Raw genomic sequence first — 18,452 nt, forward strand, 5'->3', positions numbered from 1 at the left:
CCTTATAGCGGTTTACGTTCATTTGTAAACCGTGGGTCCTCTGTCACGGTTTATATAATTTATAAAAAAATGCATTTTGATATCCATTTTGCAAAATACCGATAAAATTGGAAGCTAAATTGTTTATTTTGGTAAATTGCCCTGAAAAATTTTTAAGAATAGAAAATTAATAACATAAAAAAAACTTAATTATCATTAAATTTTATAAATTTTATTATATATTATTATTATTATTATTTGGATCAAATTCCAAACCCCACTCTTTTTCATGCTTACACACCTGTCACTCGTTAGTAGCAAAAAGTAAAATTAAAAAACCCTAATATTCCAGTTCATCCCCAAATCTTCCCATACGAGTTGTGCGGAGTTTTCCACTGAATCCAGACAGACAATGGACCCTGACATTGCGCGGTGGGTTGCGGAATTCCACCTCCGGAGTTCCGCCCCCGATTCCCTCGTCTCCAAGATCCTTAGGGTCCTTAATCTCTCCGGCGCCGATCCCAAACTTAAGAAAACCCTACTCCTCCGCACCCTCCGATCCGAACTCTGCAATGCCTCAATCACCGAAACCGCTCTCGAGATACTGGAGCAAATCGAAGCGATTGACCGAAACGACGCCGTTCCGATCATCGATTCCATGCGCAGAGCCTACTGCGCCGTCGCCGTCGAGTGCACCGTCAAATTCCTCCCCGCCTCCTACGACGGGACCACCAGCGGTGAGTACTTATCCGCGGTGACGCGTATCTGGCGCGGCCGCGTGGAGGAGCTGGAGCAGCGCCAGAGCGAGCTGTTCTTCGACGAGATTGCGCGATGGAGGGACGACATTGAGGCCGCTCTTTTTGACACTAGGGTTTCTGATAGGTTGAAGGAGTTGAATACCCGAAACGACGCGTTTACTGAAGTTAGGTTTTATCTGCAGGAAGTGTGGGAAACAATGGGTCCTTCTTTTCTTGAATCGGTAGCAGAAATGACAAAGAACAAAGGAAAGACGAAAGGCAAGGGGAAAGAATTGCCGAATGTGATTTTGAATCCTGTGCCGGAGACTAGAGTGGTAGGGTGTACGACAGGTGTTTGCAGAAATGCCTCTGGTGCTGAACAGGCAAGGGATCATGGTGTTGATGACAATGGTGACGGAGGCAATGATGGTTCACGTTGCATGGACGGTGTGGAGGTGAAGAGAGCTGAAGGTTCTGTTGATGGAACCCAGGAGCATGCAAAGAAGAAGAAAGGTTTGTTCTATTTAGCGGATTTTGATGTTAATGATTTTTCTTTAATTGTCTTGGACCTGTTCCTTGCAAATTTTGTGTGTTTTGGTTATTAGTGTACCAGTACAATGCACAATAGTTCTAGATGTTTTATTGTTTCTAGTCCTAATGGTGTATGGTATGGCATATGGAGTGCAGTTCAAGTAGTTTTTCTTAAGTCAATTGTGAAACTGAATTTTCGTGCAGGGCAGTGCCAACCCTATCTAGTAAGCTAAAGCTCGATTGATGTACAGTTTTGGTGTCCCTTCTTGCAGGAGTTTTTAAAATGTTTATGTTAATTCGTTTGTTATTGCTTGTTTAAATAAGGATACACATAGATATTTAGTGCTCTAGAAATGATAATTTAGCCACTCGCTCTCTCCAATTGAAGAGAAACTTGTGAATTGGCCTAAATATGAAGTTACTAAATGTGAATTGGCGCAAATGCTTCCCTTACTTGGTTTATGCTTTTATCTTTTCCGGTGTTGTTGTTACCAAGTGGGACTATGTTGTTATCTGTTTTTACTCATTTACTCATGCTTACCACTTACCAGAGGACTATTTTCAATCAGGGTCAGTTTGAACTTAAATTTTTTTTTTAACAAATGAATGGGTTTGCTCATTGTTGAAAACAAGAGACAATTATGCAATTTATAACGCTGTTCATGATTGGCCATCTTACACCTATTCTTTGTTATTTACACGTGTTCTATGTTATGTCCTCATTAGCAAGAGGCAATCCTCAACTTCAACGCAAGCCGCCTGCATTTCGTAGATGCAGTAGAGGAGTTAAAATGTCTAGTGCTGAGGAATTGGGGACAGAAAGATCATGGAGAAAAAATGATACTGTGCTAAGTGGAGAAGTTAAAACGGCCCGAGAATCTCTTAAATCAAGTTTTTCAGAGCTACGAGCATTGGTCAATGATCCTCTTCCTGAGGCATTAGATATATCTGATGCTGTTAGATCTAAACTTGCACGGAAAGGTACAAATCATGAACAGCCAATGGAAAACCATAGCAGAGATGTAGATGTACCAAACTCAAATACTTGCATGGCTATTATTCCTTATCAACCTAAAGATGCCGAGCACAAGAAGTTGCCTTCTGTTCATCATAGTAGAGTTAATGCTGAACGTCCGAATTCAATTGAGCCGAACAATACTGCTCATAAAAGACCCAGTTTGATGGAGCCGAATGGTACTTCTCAAACTTATGAGGTAATCATGTATTTATTATCTGCATTAATCTGGGAGCATAGATCTTAAGGGTGGTATCTTATTCAAGGTAACTTTTTTTAATGAGAAAGAAAATGTTTGCTTACGCCTGGAGCTAGTTTATCCTCTAGGACGATTACCAACATCTGATGCAGTGAACTTTGGGTTCTGCAGAGACTGTTTTTTACACAACAAGATGGTTTATATATATATATATATATATATATATATATATATATATATATATAATTTTTTTGCCTGCTTGGTTTAGGCATTCAGTTTGTGCTTATTTATATCTTTGGATTGACATCTTAGTTATTTCTTTATCTTTGCAGTGGAATGATTCAATAGAAAACATGCCCAATGGAATGCAGCTAAGAAGGAAGAAAAGAAAATGGTCTTCATTGGAAGAGGAGACACTAAGAACTGGCGTACAAATGTATGTGTTAGCTCAAAACTAGTCAAACCAAAAAGATTCAGGGTGAACTGTCTTGAATGTTAGTTATACATGAAATTAAAAACTATTTGATTTAGTTAACAGTTTTGTACATCATGAGTGGTTTTGTGTTCCTATTAACCATATTATCTTATACAGGTTTGGCACAGGAAATTGGAAAACAATTCAAAGTTTTTACAGTGATGTATTTGAACATAGACTAGCAGTATGTAATCAATGCACCAAAGTGATTTGCCTTTTTTTTCCTTGCCTTAAGCATTAAGTACAACTGCAATGGTTTTATCAGGTTGATTTGAAGGACAAGTGGAGAAACATGATGCGGTATTGATGGACATGTGTATATCTTAGGGAGGTATGTTTCTTTGCATTTATATCTGCAGTTCATAAAGTTATTTGTTTTAAGGCTCATTCTTTAATGCACCCAGTAAAAAGTATGCATCAAGAACCTTAAATAAGATGTAGAAGTATTCTATTCTTCCTTTGCCTCCTCTGCTCTTAACAGCATCAAAACATTTTCCCATCTTCCAAAACTTGTCTTGCTTTGGGTGATGGCAATTTTGTTAGCAGGTTCTAACTTCTATGGATGCAACCAAGTTTTTTTGAAGAGGGATCTATGACCTAAGTACCAACTTTGCTGCCAATACACTTCAGTTTTATACCTGGCTTTAAGAGCTCATATAAAGGTTAGTCTACTTGTAAATAAATCCAATCTCCAAAAATACTTTTTATATAAACTAGAAGGAATTACCTTCTAAAAGATAAGATCTTAGTTCAAACTTCAAGAAAACAGTGTTTTTTTTTCTTGTTGTTTAATCTTAACAGATAAGTTCTATGGCTCTATAGATAATAGTTTCTTTTAACGAAATTTACAATTATAATAATTCAGTTTAAGTAAAGAGTCAAGTTTGCAGTTTTCTTGCTTCCGAACCGTACCTATGCTATTTTCATCATGCCGGAAAAAAAAAAGTATTATCCCTGTCACTTTAGCCATTCCGTTTAAGAGTGTTCCAGACCCTAATAATTTTCAGGTACATAAATCCAAGATTATTTGGGAAGCTTGAGACTGAAGGAAATGCTGCCAATTTTGTTGCAATTGATTAGTACTATGTATAGAGATGTAGTTAGATGGTGCTTTTCGTCTTCTGGATATCCTTTGCATTCAGTGTAAATCTTAGATCTTTTAATTAAGTGTATTTTGTGTTGGTAGTAGGTAGATAGGGTAATAGTGTATTACTCCAAATATTGCATTATTACTACTCACTAGCAAGTGCAACTCGCTACCCTTTATCTTTAACTGACTAATATAATTTAATTTTCTGATATGTTTGTCTTCTCAAACAAAAACGTGCGAGTAAAATAATGTCCAAATACGTGACTTCCACCTTGAAGTTTCGTGATCAGACATGATTTTTGAAATTTATCACCATGAAAATAATGCAAAACAAAGAAATTGGTGACACTATTTCTAAACATATAGCAGCCTCTTGGACCCAATTGTAGTTACTTATTACCAAAATCTTCTATGCCACAACACCCCAATTCTCCACACTATATATAACCCTGTTAATTCCAACATCTCACACCATAGACCAAAATCAAATTACAAGCTTCCAACCTGGTGTTCCTAATGGAGACTAGGAGAAAGTAGATGAATTAAATAGGATAAGAAACAGAGGAGGAATGATGAACATTGCAAAAGTTGACTGTTTCGGGAAAGGTAGAAGAAGAGCAAAGTTGACTGTTTCGGGAAAGGTAGAAGAAGAGTAGGGGGCCTTGCAGTTCTGTGGGACAATTTTATATATATTAATGTTTCTTTCATGTCTCTAAACCACATAGATATGGAGGTTAAAGCAGAAGAGAGTGAGCAGATTTGGAGAGTCATGGGCTTTTATGGCAATCCAGAAACAATAAACAAACATGAGCCAAGGAATCTTTTGAACACCCTTGGACAAGCCTGAAACATGCCATGGCTTGTCTTCAGTAATTTCAATCAGGTTCTTGAATAAAAGGAGAAGCAAGGAAGTTTACCAGTCACTTACATTTAGGTAAAAAGATTTCTAGAGACTTTGCAGATCAATTAATTACTTGATTTGGATTTTGTAAGACACGTTTTTATGTGATAGAAAAACCAAACAAGAGCTGCAAACATTCAAGAAAGACTGGACAGAGCAGTGGCATCTATAGACTGGAAAGAAGCCTTCCCAAAAACGGCAGTGCGGCATCTCCAAAGATACTAATCTGGTCATTGCCCCATTCTCATTGATGTAAAAGGAGAGACATTAAAGAGAAGAAAGAAGCTCAAACGGTTCAGATTCAAAGAGGTGTAGCTAGAAGACCCGAAATGCAAAGATGTTGTGAAAAGAGCATGGAATAATAGCTCAAATCAGATCAATGGAAGAATAGAGAATTGTGGAAGAGTCCTAACCGAATGGGGGGAGACAAGTTTTGGTATAATCCCAAAGAAAATAAATGAGAAACAAAGAAGACTAGAGCATCTAACAGCCCTCACTCAAATCGAGGACACAATGAAGGAAATAAAGGAGATTCAAGCTTATTTAGATGACCTTCTACACCAGGAAGAAGTTTGGTGGGCACAAAGATCCTAGGCCACTTGGCTAAAGTCCGGTGATAAAAACACCAAGTTTTTCCATGGAAAAATAGCCCAAAGAGAAGAGAAATCGGATTGAAAGAATTGTCGAGGAGGTTGGAATTGTTTTTGAAGAGGAGAAAAAGATGGAAGAAATCATTGTTGACTTCTACGAAAACCTTTTCAGGACAGAGAGCATAGAAAATGTGGAACAGATGGCTGATTAGTGAGGGAAAGAGTATCACAAGAGGCGTTTAATGTGCTAGATTAAAAATTCACAAAAGAGGAGGTCAAAGGAGCATTAAACCGGATGCACCCATCAAAGGCTCGGGTCCGAATGGATTACCAGCTTTGTTCCACCAAAATGTGGGATGTAGTTGGGTAAGACACAACCAATTGGGTGCTAAGTTGTATTAACGAAGGAGGTAACCTAACATAACTAAACAAGACTCACATATGCCTAATTCCCAAGACAAAATATCTGAAGCACACAAGAGAATTCAGGCCAATCTCCTTATGCAATGTCATATTCAAGATAGTAATGAAGATTATAGGCAATAGACTAAAGCTAGTCCTACTTGAAATTGTGGGCGATTTTTAAAGTGCTTTTGTTTCTGGGAGACTGATCATTGACAATGGGCTAATTGCTTTTGATATTTTCCATTTCATGAGGAAGAAGAAAACGGACAGCAAAAGTTATGTGGGATTAAAACTGGACATAGCCAAAGCCTATGATAGACTCAAATAGAATTTTTTGATAGAAGTTCTTAGGGTCATGGGCTTCTCGGATTGGTGGACAGAACTAATTGAAAAATGCATCAACTCAGTTTCTTTCTCAGTTCTCATAAACAAGACACCATATAAGCAGTTCACCCCATCTAGGGGTATTAGACAGGGGGACCCGCTATCCCCCTATCTGTTTATTCTTGGTGCTGAAATATTTTCGGAATTGCATATAAAAGCTCAAGAAAGGAAGGCTATTCGAGGTATTAAGATTACAAGATAAGTTCCAGAGATCTCTCACTTTTTTTTGCGGATGATACCATAATTTTTGCGAGAGCATTAGACCAAGACATAACAGAGATCAAGAACATCCTTTAATCCTACCAACTGGCTTCTGGACAAAGAGTTAACTTGGATAAATTCGAACTCTATTAGCCAAAAGTGCCTCCTCTCAGACAAAAGCTTATACAAGAATGGTTAGAGATAAAGGCAGTGGAGAATCACTCAAAATACTTGGGAATTCCAACTTTCATGGGTAGGTCAAAGAACCAGATTTTTGAATTAGTGCAAGATCGAGTTTGAAAGAAGTTAAAAGGATGGAAGAAAAAGTGTATCTCTAGAGTGAAAAAAAAGTGCTCATCAAATCTATTGCCTAAGCCATACCCTCATACATTATAGGGTACTTTTTCAATTTTGCAAGAGTTTTTGCCAATATATCGAAAGCCTCATTAGCAAATTCTACTGGGGGAGCAAAAATAGAGAGAGAAATATTCATTGGATAAAGTGGTCAAAGCTATGTGCATCTAAGGAGAAAAGGGGAATAGGCTTTAAAAGTTTTGAAGCTTTCAATTAAGCGCTTTTAGCCAAGCAAGGTTGGAGACTCATCAAGAATCTCGACTCTTTAGCTGCAAGGATCTTAAAGGCTAAATATTTTAACAGGAAAATTTTTTTGAAGTCTAGAATTGGGTATATGTCTAACTATACTTAGAAGAGCATTTGGTCTACTAAGTGGGTTCTTAATTTAGAAGGGCAGTGGAGAATTGGTTCGAGCAGAACAACAAGAATTTGGGGTGACTCGTGACTTCCTCATCAAAATGGTTTCAAAATCTGGAGCCTTTGCTCTAATTTTGATTAGGAAGCCACAATGAAAAACTTCATTGATCAAGAATCATTAACTTGAAAGGAGGAGATAATTAAATAGACTTTCTTACAGTTTGAGGCAGAACAAATTTTAAAACTACCACTTGACATCAACTAGCAAGAAAATTGCTACTATTGAAAATATTCTAGAATAGGAGAGTTTGAGGTTAAAAGACGTACCATTTCATTAGGTCTTAATCCAAAAATTCAGCACAAGAAAGTAATCAAAATCAGTGTCTGAATTTCTCTTGGAAACAACTTTAGAAAACCAAAGCAAACTAAAGGACTTTAAATTTTGTTTGGAGATTAATCTCACGTGCTTTACCTACAAAATCTAACCTAAAAAGAAGCGAAATCAGAGACATAAATCTTTGTTTCAAATACTGGAAGGGAGAAGAGACAAATATTTACCTTTTCAGAGATTATTTTTGGATACAAAAATTCTATTCTTATTGCCTTTTAATATGAGAATAGATCGAAAAATAAAATAATCAATAGAAATAAAAATTTAAAGAATTAATTATAACATAAGTCAATTTAAATTATTTTATATATTTTTAATTTTAAAATTAAAGAAATTGGATAATAAGAGATTTTTTTCATAACAAATTTTTAATTTTTTAATTAATTAACTCTAGTTGATTACGTTTCTAGTTAGTTCTCTAACAAAACCGTTATAATTATTATTGGGGATAATTATACCGTGTATGGATTGCATATTTGCACTTAACCACGATCCGGTGTATTAAATTTTCTATATATTGATCAGAAATGAGATCTCTATATACACCTGTTTAATTATAAAGTCTAACCAACTCTATCCATTAGCAACCTAAGTGGAGTAAGGGCTAAATGTAATTTGCAATTTTAAGAACTATAATATTAACTATATATAAATAATACTGTCCATACTGATTTTTGCCATGTATCACTATTCACTAGCATGATCACGTGTTAAACTTGATGTTTCAGAATATTTTCCTTTTAATTGAAGAATAAAATATGTTGCATGTATATATTTTCAGGTATATATTAAATTAAAGCGAAGATGATAATAAGTCTAAAATATCTACCATTATTGAGCATCCATAATATTTCAAGAGATCCATAATTTGAGAAAATAAGATGATTGGTTTACAACATCAACAATAATTTAGCAAATTAGAAGGACTGCGCCAAACTCCAAAGGAACAAAAGAAAATATCACTAAAAGACAACCCAACTCAACACTTAGTGTGGAAAAATCTTTGATTCATATCATATTTTTTCACGCATACACCTGTTTAATTATCCTTTTTGGTTTTACAAGGATATATCTATATTGGATATAATGATTTTCTTATATTATACTAATTGGAGAACTAATAAATGTCACATGCCAATTCCTTGTTGATATTTCGTTAAACCATAATGTTTATATATTAAAAATTAGTTACTATATATATATATATAATTAATTTTTAATTAGTTAATATTTATTATTTTTATAATAATTATAAAATTATATTTTAACTTTTATTTTTGAAAAAAATTAGGATTTTAGATTAAAAGTTTGGGTTGAGAATTTAAGATTTAAGTTTAAAATTTAGGCCGTAAAATTTAAAATTTAAAAAAGTTGACTGAGAAAAATTTGCTATTTAATTAAAATTTATATTAATTTATACATTTTTTAACTAAATAATCAACTATACTAAAATAATCAAATATGTTATATTAGAATAATCCAATTTATAACAAAAAATTATTTAAATTTATTTATAGTAGTATAATAAGATAATTATTTGAGCCGACCAAATAGTTATTTCTATTTCTGTAATTGATAATTAGTTTTTGGTATATACCTAACATGATTATTCTTAAAATTGGTTTTATTTTTGTTTTCTTTTTGTAATCTATATTTTAATTTATCTTATAAGTTAAGAAAAAAATGCACCTAATTCCATAATATAAATAAAACTTTGTATGTTTAAATACTCTATAAATTTTTTTATTATAACTAAAAAAATTATTTTTTCCACCAAAAATCAAATTCATAGGCTCTTATATTGTATTCATCTTATTTTTTGTTTTGAATAAAATACTGAAAATGAAACAATAATAAAAATATATGAAATATTGGGGGAAAAAGGTATTTTAGTTCTAAATTACTGTAGAGAGCCTATAATAATATACCTTATAGACAAAGACAAAGACCAAGACCTTACCAAGAATAATGATAGAAGAAATCCTTTTCCCCCTTCTAAATCAAATAGATTGAACACATATAGAGCGTGATTGATTTTTCTCACATCATCATGACAATAACATATGTGGTTTATAGAGAATTTTTTAAGAAGATAATCAAAATGGTTAATTTTTATTTTATATATTTATATCATTAAATTTATTTTAACTTAATTACCACTTATTGATATAACAATTCATATGCTTCCTCCAATTAGTTTAATTTTTTAAAAAAATAATTTTATGACATAGTATAAAAATTTCTATAACCTAAGACTATCTTTAGGTTACGTTTGAAAAAGGGATAAAGATAGAATATCGAGACCAAGATCAAAACATAAATAACAGAAATACAAAAATTAGTATTCTTATATTTTGTTTAGTGATAAGTTATATTAAATTATGAAAGTTTAATTTACTCTTTTTTTTTTCATACAAAAATTTAAGAAAAAAATATAATTATAAAAATTAAAATTAAGAGGAGTAATTAAAAGAAAAATAAAAAATAAGTTGTATCTCTTGTTATTATTTTTGTGTTCTTCTTGTTTAAAAAGATATAAAATATACTAATTCAATTTTTTTAGACATAATATCTTTATTCATGTCTTATCTGTTAAATATAATTTTGTACCTGTAATTGTGTGCTTACTTTAGTGTATTATACTTATAAACATAAGCAACTTAAATATTTAGAATTTGATTTTTATTGATCTAAAAATAAAAAAATTTAACATACAATAAATAAAAAAAAAGTCTATATAAATTCACTGTAAGTAAAATACCCACACTATATTGGTCCTAGGATCACTCACTCATATAAATGACGCTATCATATTTTTCATCTCTCAACTTCACCAACACTCATATGAAATAATAGAACAAAGAAGAACTTCACATAATCATATCTTTTTTCATTTTATGGAATATACAATACACAAGGCATATGTGCATTTATATAGGCAATACTTCCTACTAAAATAATAATTTATAAATCACAAATCAATTTTGTAATGACTACCATTTCATGAGTTGGCTTCATGAATCATCTTTCAACTTGTATTCATGTAGTTTCTATAATCTTCTAATTTCAATTCAATTTGATTTTGAATTCTTAGTTATACTACTCTCTTAAATGTTCTTCAAAAATCTTCAAACTTCCAACATCTTCTAGTAAATAGATAAATATTGTTTTCAACTCAAACTTTGCTTCTTCAATTCTTTAACCATGTTTCATGAAGATTCTAGTTCATGCAAGTTGATTTAAAATTTTTAATCAACATTCACGTAAAAGTTTTTGTATGAACTATCTGTTTTCACGACACAAGTTTTTTGTGAATTTATTCGTTGGCACAACACCAGTTTAGTGATTTTCTCTTTTCATTGTTTGTGCATTTGTGATTCTATACAACAACAACAGCAAATTAAAATCTTGTCCCATTAAAAAAATCAACTACATTATTATTATTATTATTATTATTATTATTATTATTATTATTATTTAAGAAGAAGTATAGGGAGTCATTAGAGATATAATAGAGATTTAGAAAGTATTAGAGATATAATTATTAGTGTTACTTTTTTTTATTAGTGTAAGCTTTTGGGATGAGTGGTATCATGACATGGTACACAAGCTCTAGATTCAAAAGATCAAAAGTTTTATCCTTGATGAATCTCAAAATTAGTTTAAACTTTTAAAATGAATGATTTTATGACATGAAATGTTTATTATCCCTAGTATTCGAATAATTATTTTAGATATTATGGATGATGTTTATTTAGTAACTCATATAACCTATTATATACATTGTAAAAATATTCTATTTGTTCCTTATCAGAACCAAACTCTCTCATATGATCTATTAGCTTCTAACAGAGAGTTCTTTTAGTCTACTTTTGCATTGTGCGTATATTAGTTAATTAAAAAATTAAATTCTAATATCACTATGTTACCGTTGTTATATTAATTATATAAGTGTTGTTAAATTATAATTATATTTTTTTTTGAAATACTCTTTTTTAAATAACACTTTTTTAAAAAAATTATTTAACGATAAAAAATATTATTTTAATTTTAACAATATTTTTTATTATACCATAATTATTGTAGTTATTATAACATAGTCATGGTAAAATAACCCATAATATTTTTTTAGTAATTTAGATATATTTTTAGCATTAATGTATATACTTCATGTCGCAGTATTGCAGCTAGTACTCGTAAGCAAATGCAACCTTACAGAGAAATTGAAAAATAATATACACTTGAAGGGAAGTATTTCATTGACGATCGATATAGAAATTGATCTTTGGATCGTAACGTACACCTTATTTTTCTTATTTATTTCCAATTCCAAATATTGCTAAATATTTCTATATATTATATATTAATATATATAGATCAATTATTTAATGATCTTTATACAAGTGCTGGTGAATAACGATCCTGATCCCGATTAGGTCAATAATTGGAACTCTTTGCTGCTGCTTACTGCACCCTATAAAATATCAAATATCGATCAAATTAGTATAAATATGTATGTATGTCATATATATAATATTATTAGACATGAAAAATAATTTTGGGAAAAATATAAATATTATCGTTAACTACAAAATAAAAGTAATTAACAAAGTCTTGTATATTTTCTTATTAATTATTATACCTTCCCGTACATGCTTCTCACATATTATTAAATGCCAACTTCGATTCATCCCTAACTATCTTTTGAGCCAAAATTTGTATATTTATATAGTTAAAAAGATAGTATTTAACATAGTATCTAACAAGATATAAATTTTATTATTATTTTTTCACTAAAATAGAAGTTAGAGATAACAACGGATTATTAGCGACTGTTTTAATAGCCGTCACTATCTATTAAATCAACGACAATTTTAACTACGACTTTAAGAATAACAGTTATATAATCTATTAACGTTTAAATAAGTTATAAGTAGAAACTAGAAGAGATTATTCTCTTTATCTCTCTCTATATATAAAAGCTCTAACACCATCCTAAAAACTTAAAAAAGAGATTAGAAAAGAAAATATGTTTTTACTATGAATCAAAATATGATACAAGCTACAATTTATTTACTTCAAGATAACTATTTAAGTTAAATTTAAATATAAATTTAAGTATTTAAATATGCCATCTAACTTAAATACTACTCTAACATCACTTATAAAATCTAAAAAATTTGAATAAGATTGTGATTATCTCAAATAATTACTTAAGAAAACCTACTATATATAAAATTCAAAACAGAAAAAGAAAAAAAGAGAGAAATAATAAAAACTTACTTGGAGCAGTTAGTAGTTGGGTAAACTTTGTAGGGACATTTAGTGCCACATAAGCCAGCAATTTGATTAACACGTGTATAATGAATCCCAGGAATAAGGGCAGCCCTATCCTTAATGCATTGGCATGCTGATCTTCTATCATCTCCATTCTTATATCCTTTATTAAGAGAATATATACCTTGGCAGCACAATTGTGACACATTCCCTCCCAAAACTGCATAGGTTACGCATGGAAGTAGCCATACTGTCACTTGGTCACAACTCAATGTTGCTTGACCATGAGAACCAACTATCACCATGCAAGCCATAATTGTAGCTACTAATGCCAACTTAGCCATTGCAAATATGGCTTTTCTTAAATAATATGATTTATTTAGTGTATGGTTGTTTGTGTTGAGGTGTAGTTTGTGGGAGATTTATTATATAGAGGGGAGGATTTTGGTTGTAAGCATTGGGGGCTTGAATAAATTTAGAGATAGAGCCATCATAATTGTTTGATTTTTTGCATTATTCAAAAACAACAACAACAACAACAAAGCCTTGTCCCACTAAGTGGGGTCGGCTACATGAATCAAACGACGCCATTGTGCTCTGTCATGTATCATGTCTACAGAGAGACCGTTTACATGTAGATCTCGTTTGACCACCTCATGGATGGTCTTCTTAGGTCTTCCTCTGCCTTTCGCCCTTTGTCCATCTTCCATCTCATCCACCCTCCTGACTGGATGTTCTATCGGTCTTCTTCTCACATGTCCAAACCACCTGAGACGCGATTCAACCATCTTTTCCACAATGGGTGCAACTCCAACTCTTTCCCTTATATCTTCATTCCTTATTTTATCCAATCGCGTGTGACCACTCATCCATCTCAACATCTTCATCTCTGCCACACTCAACTTATGTTCGTGCTCTCCTTTAGCCGCCCAACACTCCGTACCATACAGCATAGCCGGTCTTATAGCGGTGCGATAGAATTTACCTTTAAGTTTTAAAGGCACTTTTTTGTCGCATATAAAACCAGATGCACTCCGCCATTTTAACCAACCTGCTTGGATCCTATGATTTACATCATGTTCAATCTCTCCATTATCCTGTATGATGCACCCAAGATACTTAAAACTTTTAACTTTTCGTAAGGTGTTCTCTCCAATTTTCACCTCTATATTGGAGTTTTCCCTTCTCAGACTGAACTTACATTCCATATATTCCGTCTTGCTACGGCTTATGCACAGACCATACACTTCTAGAGCTTCTCTCCATAACTCCAACTTCTTATTTAGGTCTTCCCTTGACTCTCCCATAAGGACGATATCATCGGCAAAAAGCATGCACCATGGCACAGGCTCTTGGATGTGCTCTGTGAGTACTTCCAAAACTAATGTGAAAAGGTATGGACTTAAGGATGATCCCTGGTGTAATCCTATACCAATAGGGAATTCCTCTGTCACACCACCTTGAGTCTTCACACTAGTTGTGGCCCCATCATACATGTCTTTAATTGCCCAAATATATGCGATCCTTACTCTCCTCTTTTCTAAAACCTTCCATAAGACCTCCCTTGGTACCCTATCATACGCTTTTTCCAAATCAATAAACACCATGTGTAGATCCCTTTTATTACTACGATACCTCTCCATCATCCTTCTTAATAGGTATATCGCTTCAGTGGTAGATCTGCCTGGCATAAATCCAAATTGGTTCTCTGTTACTTGTGTCTCTTTTCTCAACCTCCGTTCTATCACCCTTTCCCATAACTTCATAGTATGACTCATAAGCTTAATCCCTCTATAATTTCCGCAACTTTGTATATCCCCTTTTGCATTATTCATGATGAGAAAATTCAAAGAATAATGTGCCTCATCATGCAAAGAAATGTAAAAAAAAATGTGAGAATTATTAAGGGTGTATATTGGTAAGATTAGACTGAGTAGCCAGATAGATTGCAAATAGTATTTATTAAGAGGAATGCTAGGGTGCCAGCGATTTTGGTATTTTGTAACTATTAATTGGCCATCAATAATATTTTTAATGGTGTGAGATTACATTTAATAGTGGGAGATCACTCACTTTTGTTTTGATAGTTAAGTGCTGGCCAAAAAATACAAAGTTGCTGGTCCCCTAGAATTTTTCATTTATTAATTAATTGCTATGTTTATCGATAAATATAATTATTTATGTATATATTTTTTTATCAGTTTAAATCTTTAAAAGAAATAATATTATATCATGATATCAGAAATTTTTATGATTAGAAAACATAAAATTCAATCTTTATAAATTTGATCTTTATTGACGCAAAAAAAAAAGGAAAAAACTCCTATAAAAATATTTGCGTAAATAAAATATAAGTGTATAAAGTTTAACCAACTCTATCTATCATTAGCAACCTAAGTGGAGTTGGGGATAGGTGTAAGAAAAAGTTTTAAAAGTCAGTATTTTTATTAAAATTTAATTAGTATTTAATTATTAAAAAAGTGTATAATTTTATATTATTAAATATAATTTTATATTATTAAAAATATTAATAATAATTAATTAATAATTATAAACTATAAAATGTATTGACTTCCTAATACTATTCTAAATGTAATTTGCAATTTTAAGAACTATAATATTAATTATATATAAATAATACTGTCCATACTGATTTTTGCCATGTATCACTAAAATATCACGTGTTAACTTGATTGTTTCAGAATATTTTCCTTTTAATTGAAGAATAAAATATGTTGCATGTATATATTTTCAGGTATATATTAAATTAAAGCCGAGATGATAAGTCTAAAATATCTACCAACAACCATAATATTTCAAGAGATTCATAATTTGAGAAAATAAGATGATTAGTTTACAACATCAACAATAATTTAGCAAATTAGAAGGACTGCGCCAAACTCCAAAGGATGAAAGAAAAATAGCACAAAAAGACAACCCAACTCAACACTTAGTGTGGAAAAATCTTTGAATCATGTCATATTTTTTCACGCATATATAGAATAATAGTAGATAATTGAAAGCAATACTTTTTGTCTTTTCTTCGGTTTTTCTACTCTACTCTATGAATAGTCAAGATTAATGTCTGTGGAAGGTGTTAATAACCAATAAAAATAAATAAAATCTTAAGATATTTTCTGGCGGGATTCACGCAAGATATTATGGTCTTATTAGTTTCTTATAGGTTTATTAATTTTCATAACACTATCAGAAACACACGCGTTACCAATGGGAAGCTACGTGCAAACGTACGAAAAATAGTGGTAAATTTATATAATCATAGTAACTACTTGTAACGTCTTATGTTTTTGTGGTCAAATTTTATAAAAAAAATTTTTGGTTTTATTTGTTCGTATCAAATTTGAGATACGTTCTCTTAATTACCAGTTTATCACAAACTCAATAATCATCGTGATGAAATCAAACGATTTTCATTTTTAAATTCTATATTTAATTTAGTGTTTTTTTCTGTCTCTCTCAAAATATTTTTATGCAGTTTATATTTTTTTTTCCACTTCGGTTCTTAAATTCTGCCATATTTTTAAATCATGTGATTTTTTTATTTAGTACTAGCTATGCGTTAATTTGGTTAATTTCTCTTTTTGATTTAACAGTAATTTTTTAATATGGTTGTATTATTTATTACTTGTATAAAAATCAGATTGTAATATAATCAAAGAGACTAAATTATATACATACAATTTTTCTATTTATATTTTTTAGTTATTATATTTTTTTGTCCGTGTTCTTTTTGGTCAAATGCAGTTTTGGTGTCCAATTTTTTCGTATATATTAATTTAGAGACTTTGGTAATGGAATAAAATGATTTAATTGAAAATGAATGTTAAAATTATAAAAAGAATACCAAAAAAGTACAAAAAGAGTACATATTTATTTTTAATAAAATAGTTTTAACTAATTTTAGAAAATAAAAAATACTAACCATAATTGATTGGAATAATAACTAATTTAATTACTCATTATTTAATTAATCATTATTAATTTATAACAACATTAATGAATAGAATCTTAACTTTTAAAATTCAGAATATTAATTTTATACCTATATTTTATTAATTTAATAAAAAATAAATTAAAATTAATTTTATAGGAGTTCATTTTCTATCTATGTATAAAATTTTTATTCTTAATCAACTCAAAGATATCAAATTCTTAAGTTTTAAGTTTATCTATTTTAATTTTTGTTGATGCCATTTTTTTTAATTCAACAGTCAAAATTTTAAATTCTAATTAGTATGTGAAATTTTGGAAATATAGTTTAAAATTATAAATTTTGTAATTTGATATTTTTTATTAAAATTAAATTTTACTCTAAATTAAAAAATTATAGTTACTTCACTAAACAAAATTTAAATTAACATCTATAATAAGATAAAAAAAAATTTTTTAACAATAATATTAAATGTAACTTTTATTTAGTAATTCACTCACTTAGTTTTAATAATAACTCCCTCTTACTATTTTCTAAATTTTTTGATTGTTAGCTCTTGCAATTGATTTTCAGCATTTTCTTTCTTGTGGCAGCCCATTTTGGAAGGCTTCTTGAAAAACAACAAAAGATGAATTTAATATTTTTGTTTAAGCAATGAACGAAACAAATAGAGAATGAAAGAAAAGAAAGTAATATAAACCTGAAAGAAATGATGAAATAGGCAATGAAAGGATCAGCCGTTATTTAGTATGAAACAGTGAATGCCACCTTAGTTTTTTTTTTCTATTTCAAAATGTTGTTATCATATTAATTAATACGTTTGATTAAATTTATTATTTGATATTAATAAAACGAAAAGAGTACATAAAGAATACGTAAAGATAATAAAATTATGAAAGAATAAGAAAAGAAAAGATGAAGAAATTTTAATAATTGGTGATTGATTAAAAATTATAAACTATGAATGTAAAATTAAATATATATAAAATATTGTCTTATGAAAGATAGAAGCAAATAAAGATAAGATAAAGATAAATAAAGATAAGATAAAGATAAGATAATAATAAAGACAAAAATTATAACTGAATTTGTGTATTCTGTTGGGCTGAATTTGTGGGTCGTGAGACTTCTTTATTGTTGCCATGGACTAAAGTGGAAGAGTGGTTTAATACGCCACCACAGACTGGAGGATGAAAGATGTCAAGAACACTAAGTTTATTCAAATTAAGATGGAAGGGTTGAGAAGACAAAGGTTTGGTAAATATGTCAACTAGCTGCCCAAAAGAGAGAATGGGGAGGAGTTTCATCACTCCAACTTGAGCTTTTTTAGTGATAATCAATCTCTAAATGTTTGGTCCCGGGTAAGCAGCAATATGAAGAGCACTCTGATTATCACAATATAAAACTGGGTGAATAGGAGAGATGCGTAAAAATTGTAACACATTTAGTATCCATTGAAGTTCACAAGTTGTGTTAGCAAGTGTACGATATTCTGCTTCAGTGGATGAGTGGGTAGTTTGTTTTTTGGTCTTCAAAGAGACTAAAAAACTGCCTAAGAAGAAATAATAACCTCATCACCGAGTGTCAGGACATCCAGCCCAATTAGAGTCACTG

The 18,452-nt window shown here is 30.9% G+C and overlaps 1 protein-coding gene across 8 annotated transcripts; it reads left to right on the forward strand.

The window, feature by feature from the left end:
• Positions 1-252: 252 nt before the first annotated feature.
• LOC112794059 (uncharacterized) lies at positions 253-4,235 on the forward strand. 8 transcript variants are annotated; one of them, XR_011881741.1, is made up of 7 exons: positions 253-1,229; positions 1,974-2,461; positions 2,794-2,955; positions 3,054-3,120; positions 3,202-3,267; positions 3,483-3,598; positions 3,927-4,235. XR_011881741.1 is itself a non-coding variant. In XM_025836264.3 (6 exons), the coding sequence occupies exons 1-5, from the start codon at positions 392-394 to the stop codon at positions 3,241-3,243; spliced, it is 1,539 nt and encodes a 512-aa protein (XP_025692049.1). In that variant the 5' UTR covers positions 253-391; the 3' UTR covers positions 3,244-3,267; positions 3,483-4,235. The 8 variants fall into 8 exon arrangements, 1 of the variants encoding a protein (XP_025692049.1); XR_011881739.1 differs by having other exon boundaries at positions 3,944-4,235; XR_003198731.3 differs by having other exon boundaries at positions 2,794-2,897.
• Positions 4,236-18,452: the final 14,217 nt, after the last annotated feature.

Source organism: Arachis hypogaea, chromosome 1 (assembly GCF_003086295.3).
Source record: "Arachis hypogaea cultivar Tifrunner chromosome 1, arahy.Tifrunner.gnm2.J5K5, whole genome shotgun sequence".
NCBI classification, from domain to species: Eukaryota; Viridiplantae; Streptophyta; class Magnoliopsida; order Fabales; family Fabaceae; genus Arachis; species Arachis hypogaea.

Bases quoted from the DNA above. Each gene is read 5' to 3' on its own strand.
- LOC112794059 (XM_025836264.3), top strand. From the start codon at position 392: ATGGACCCTGACATTGCGCGGTGGGTTGCGGAATTCCACCTCCGGAGT. The intron at 1,230-1,973 runs GTTTGTTCTATT...TGTCCTCATTAG, and splicing joins GCATGCAAAGAAGAAGAAAG to CAAGAGGCAATCCTCAACTT. The intron at 2,898-3,053 runs GTATGTGTTAGC...TATCTTATACAG, and splicing joins CTAAGAACTGGCGTACAAAT to GTTTGGCACAGGAAATTGGA.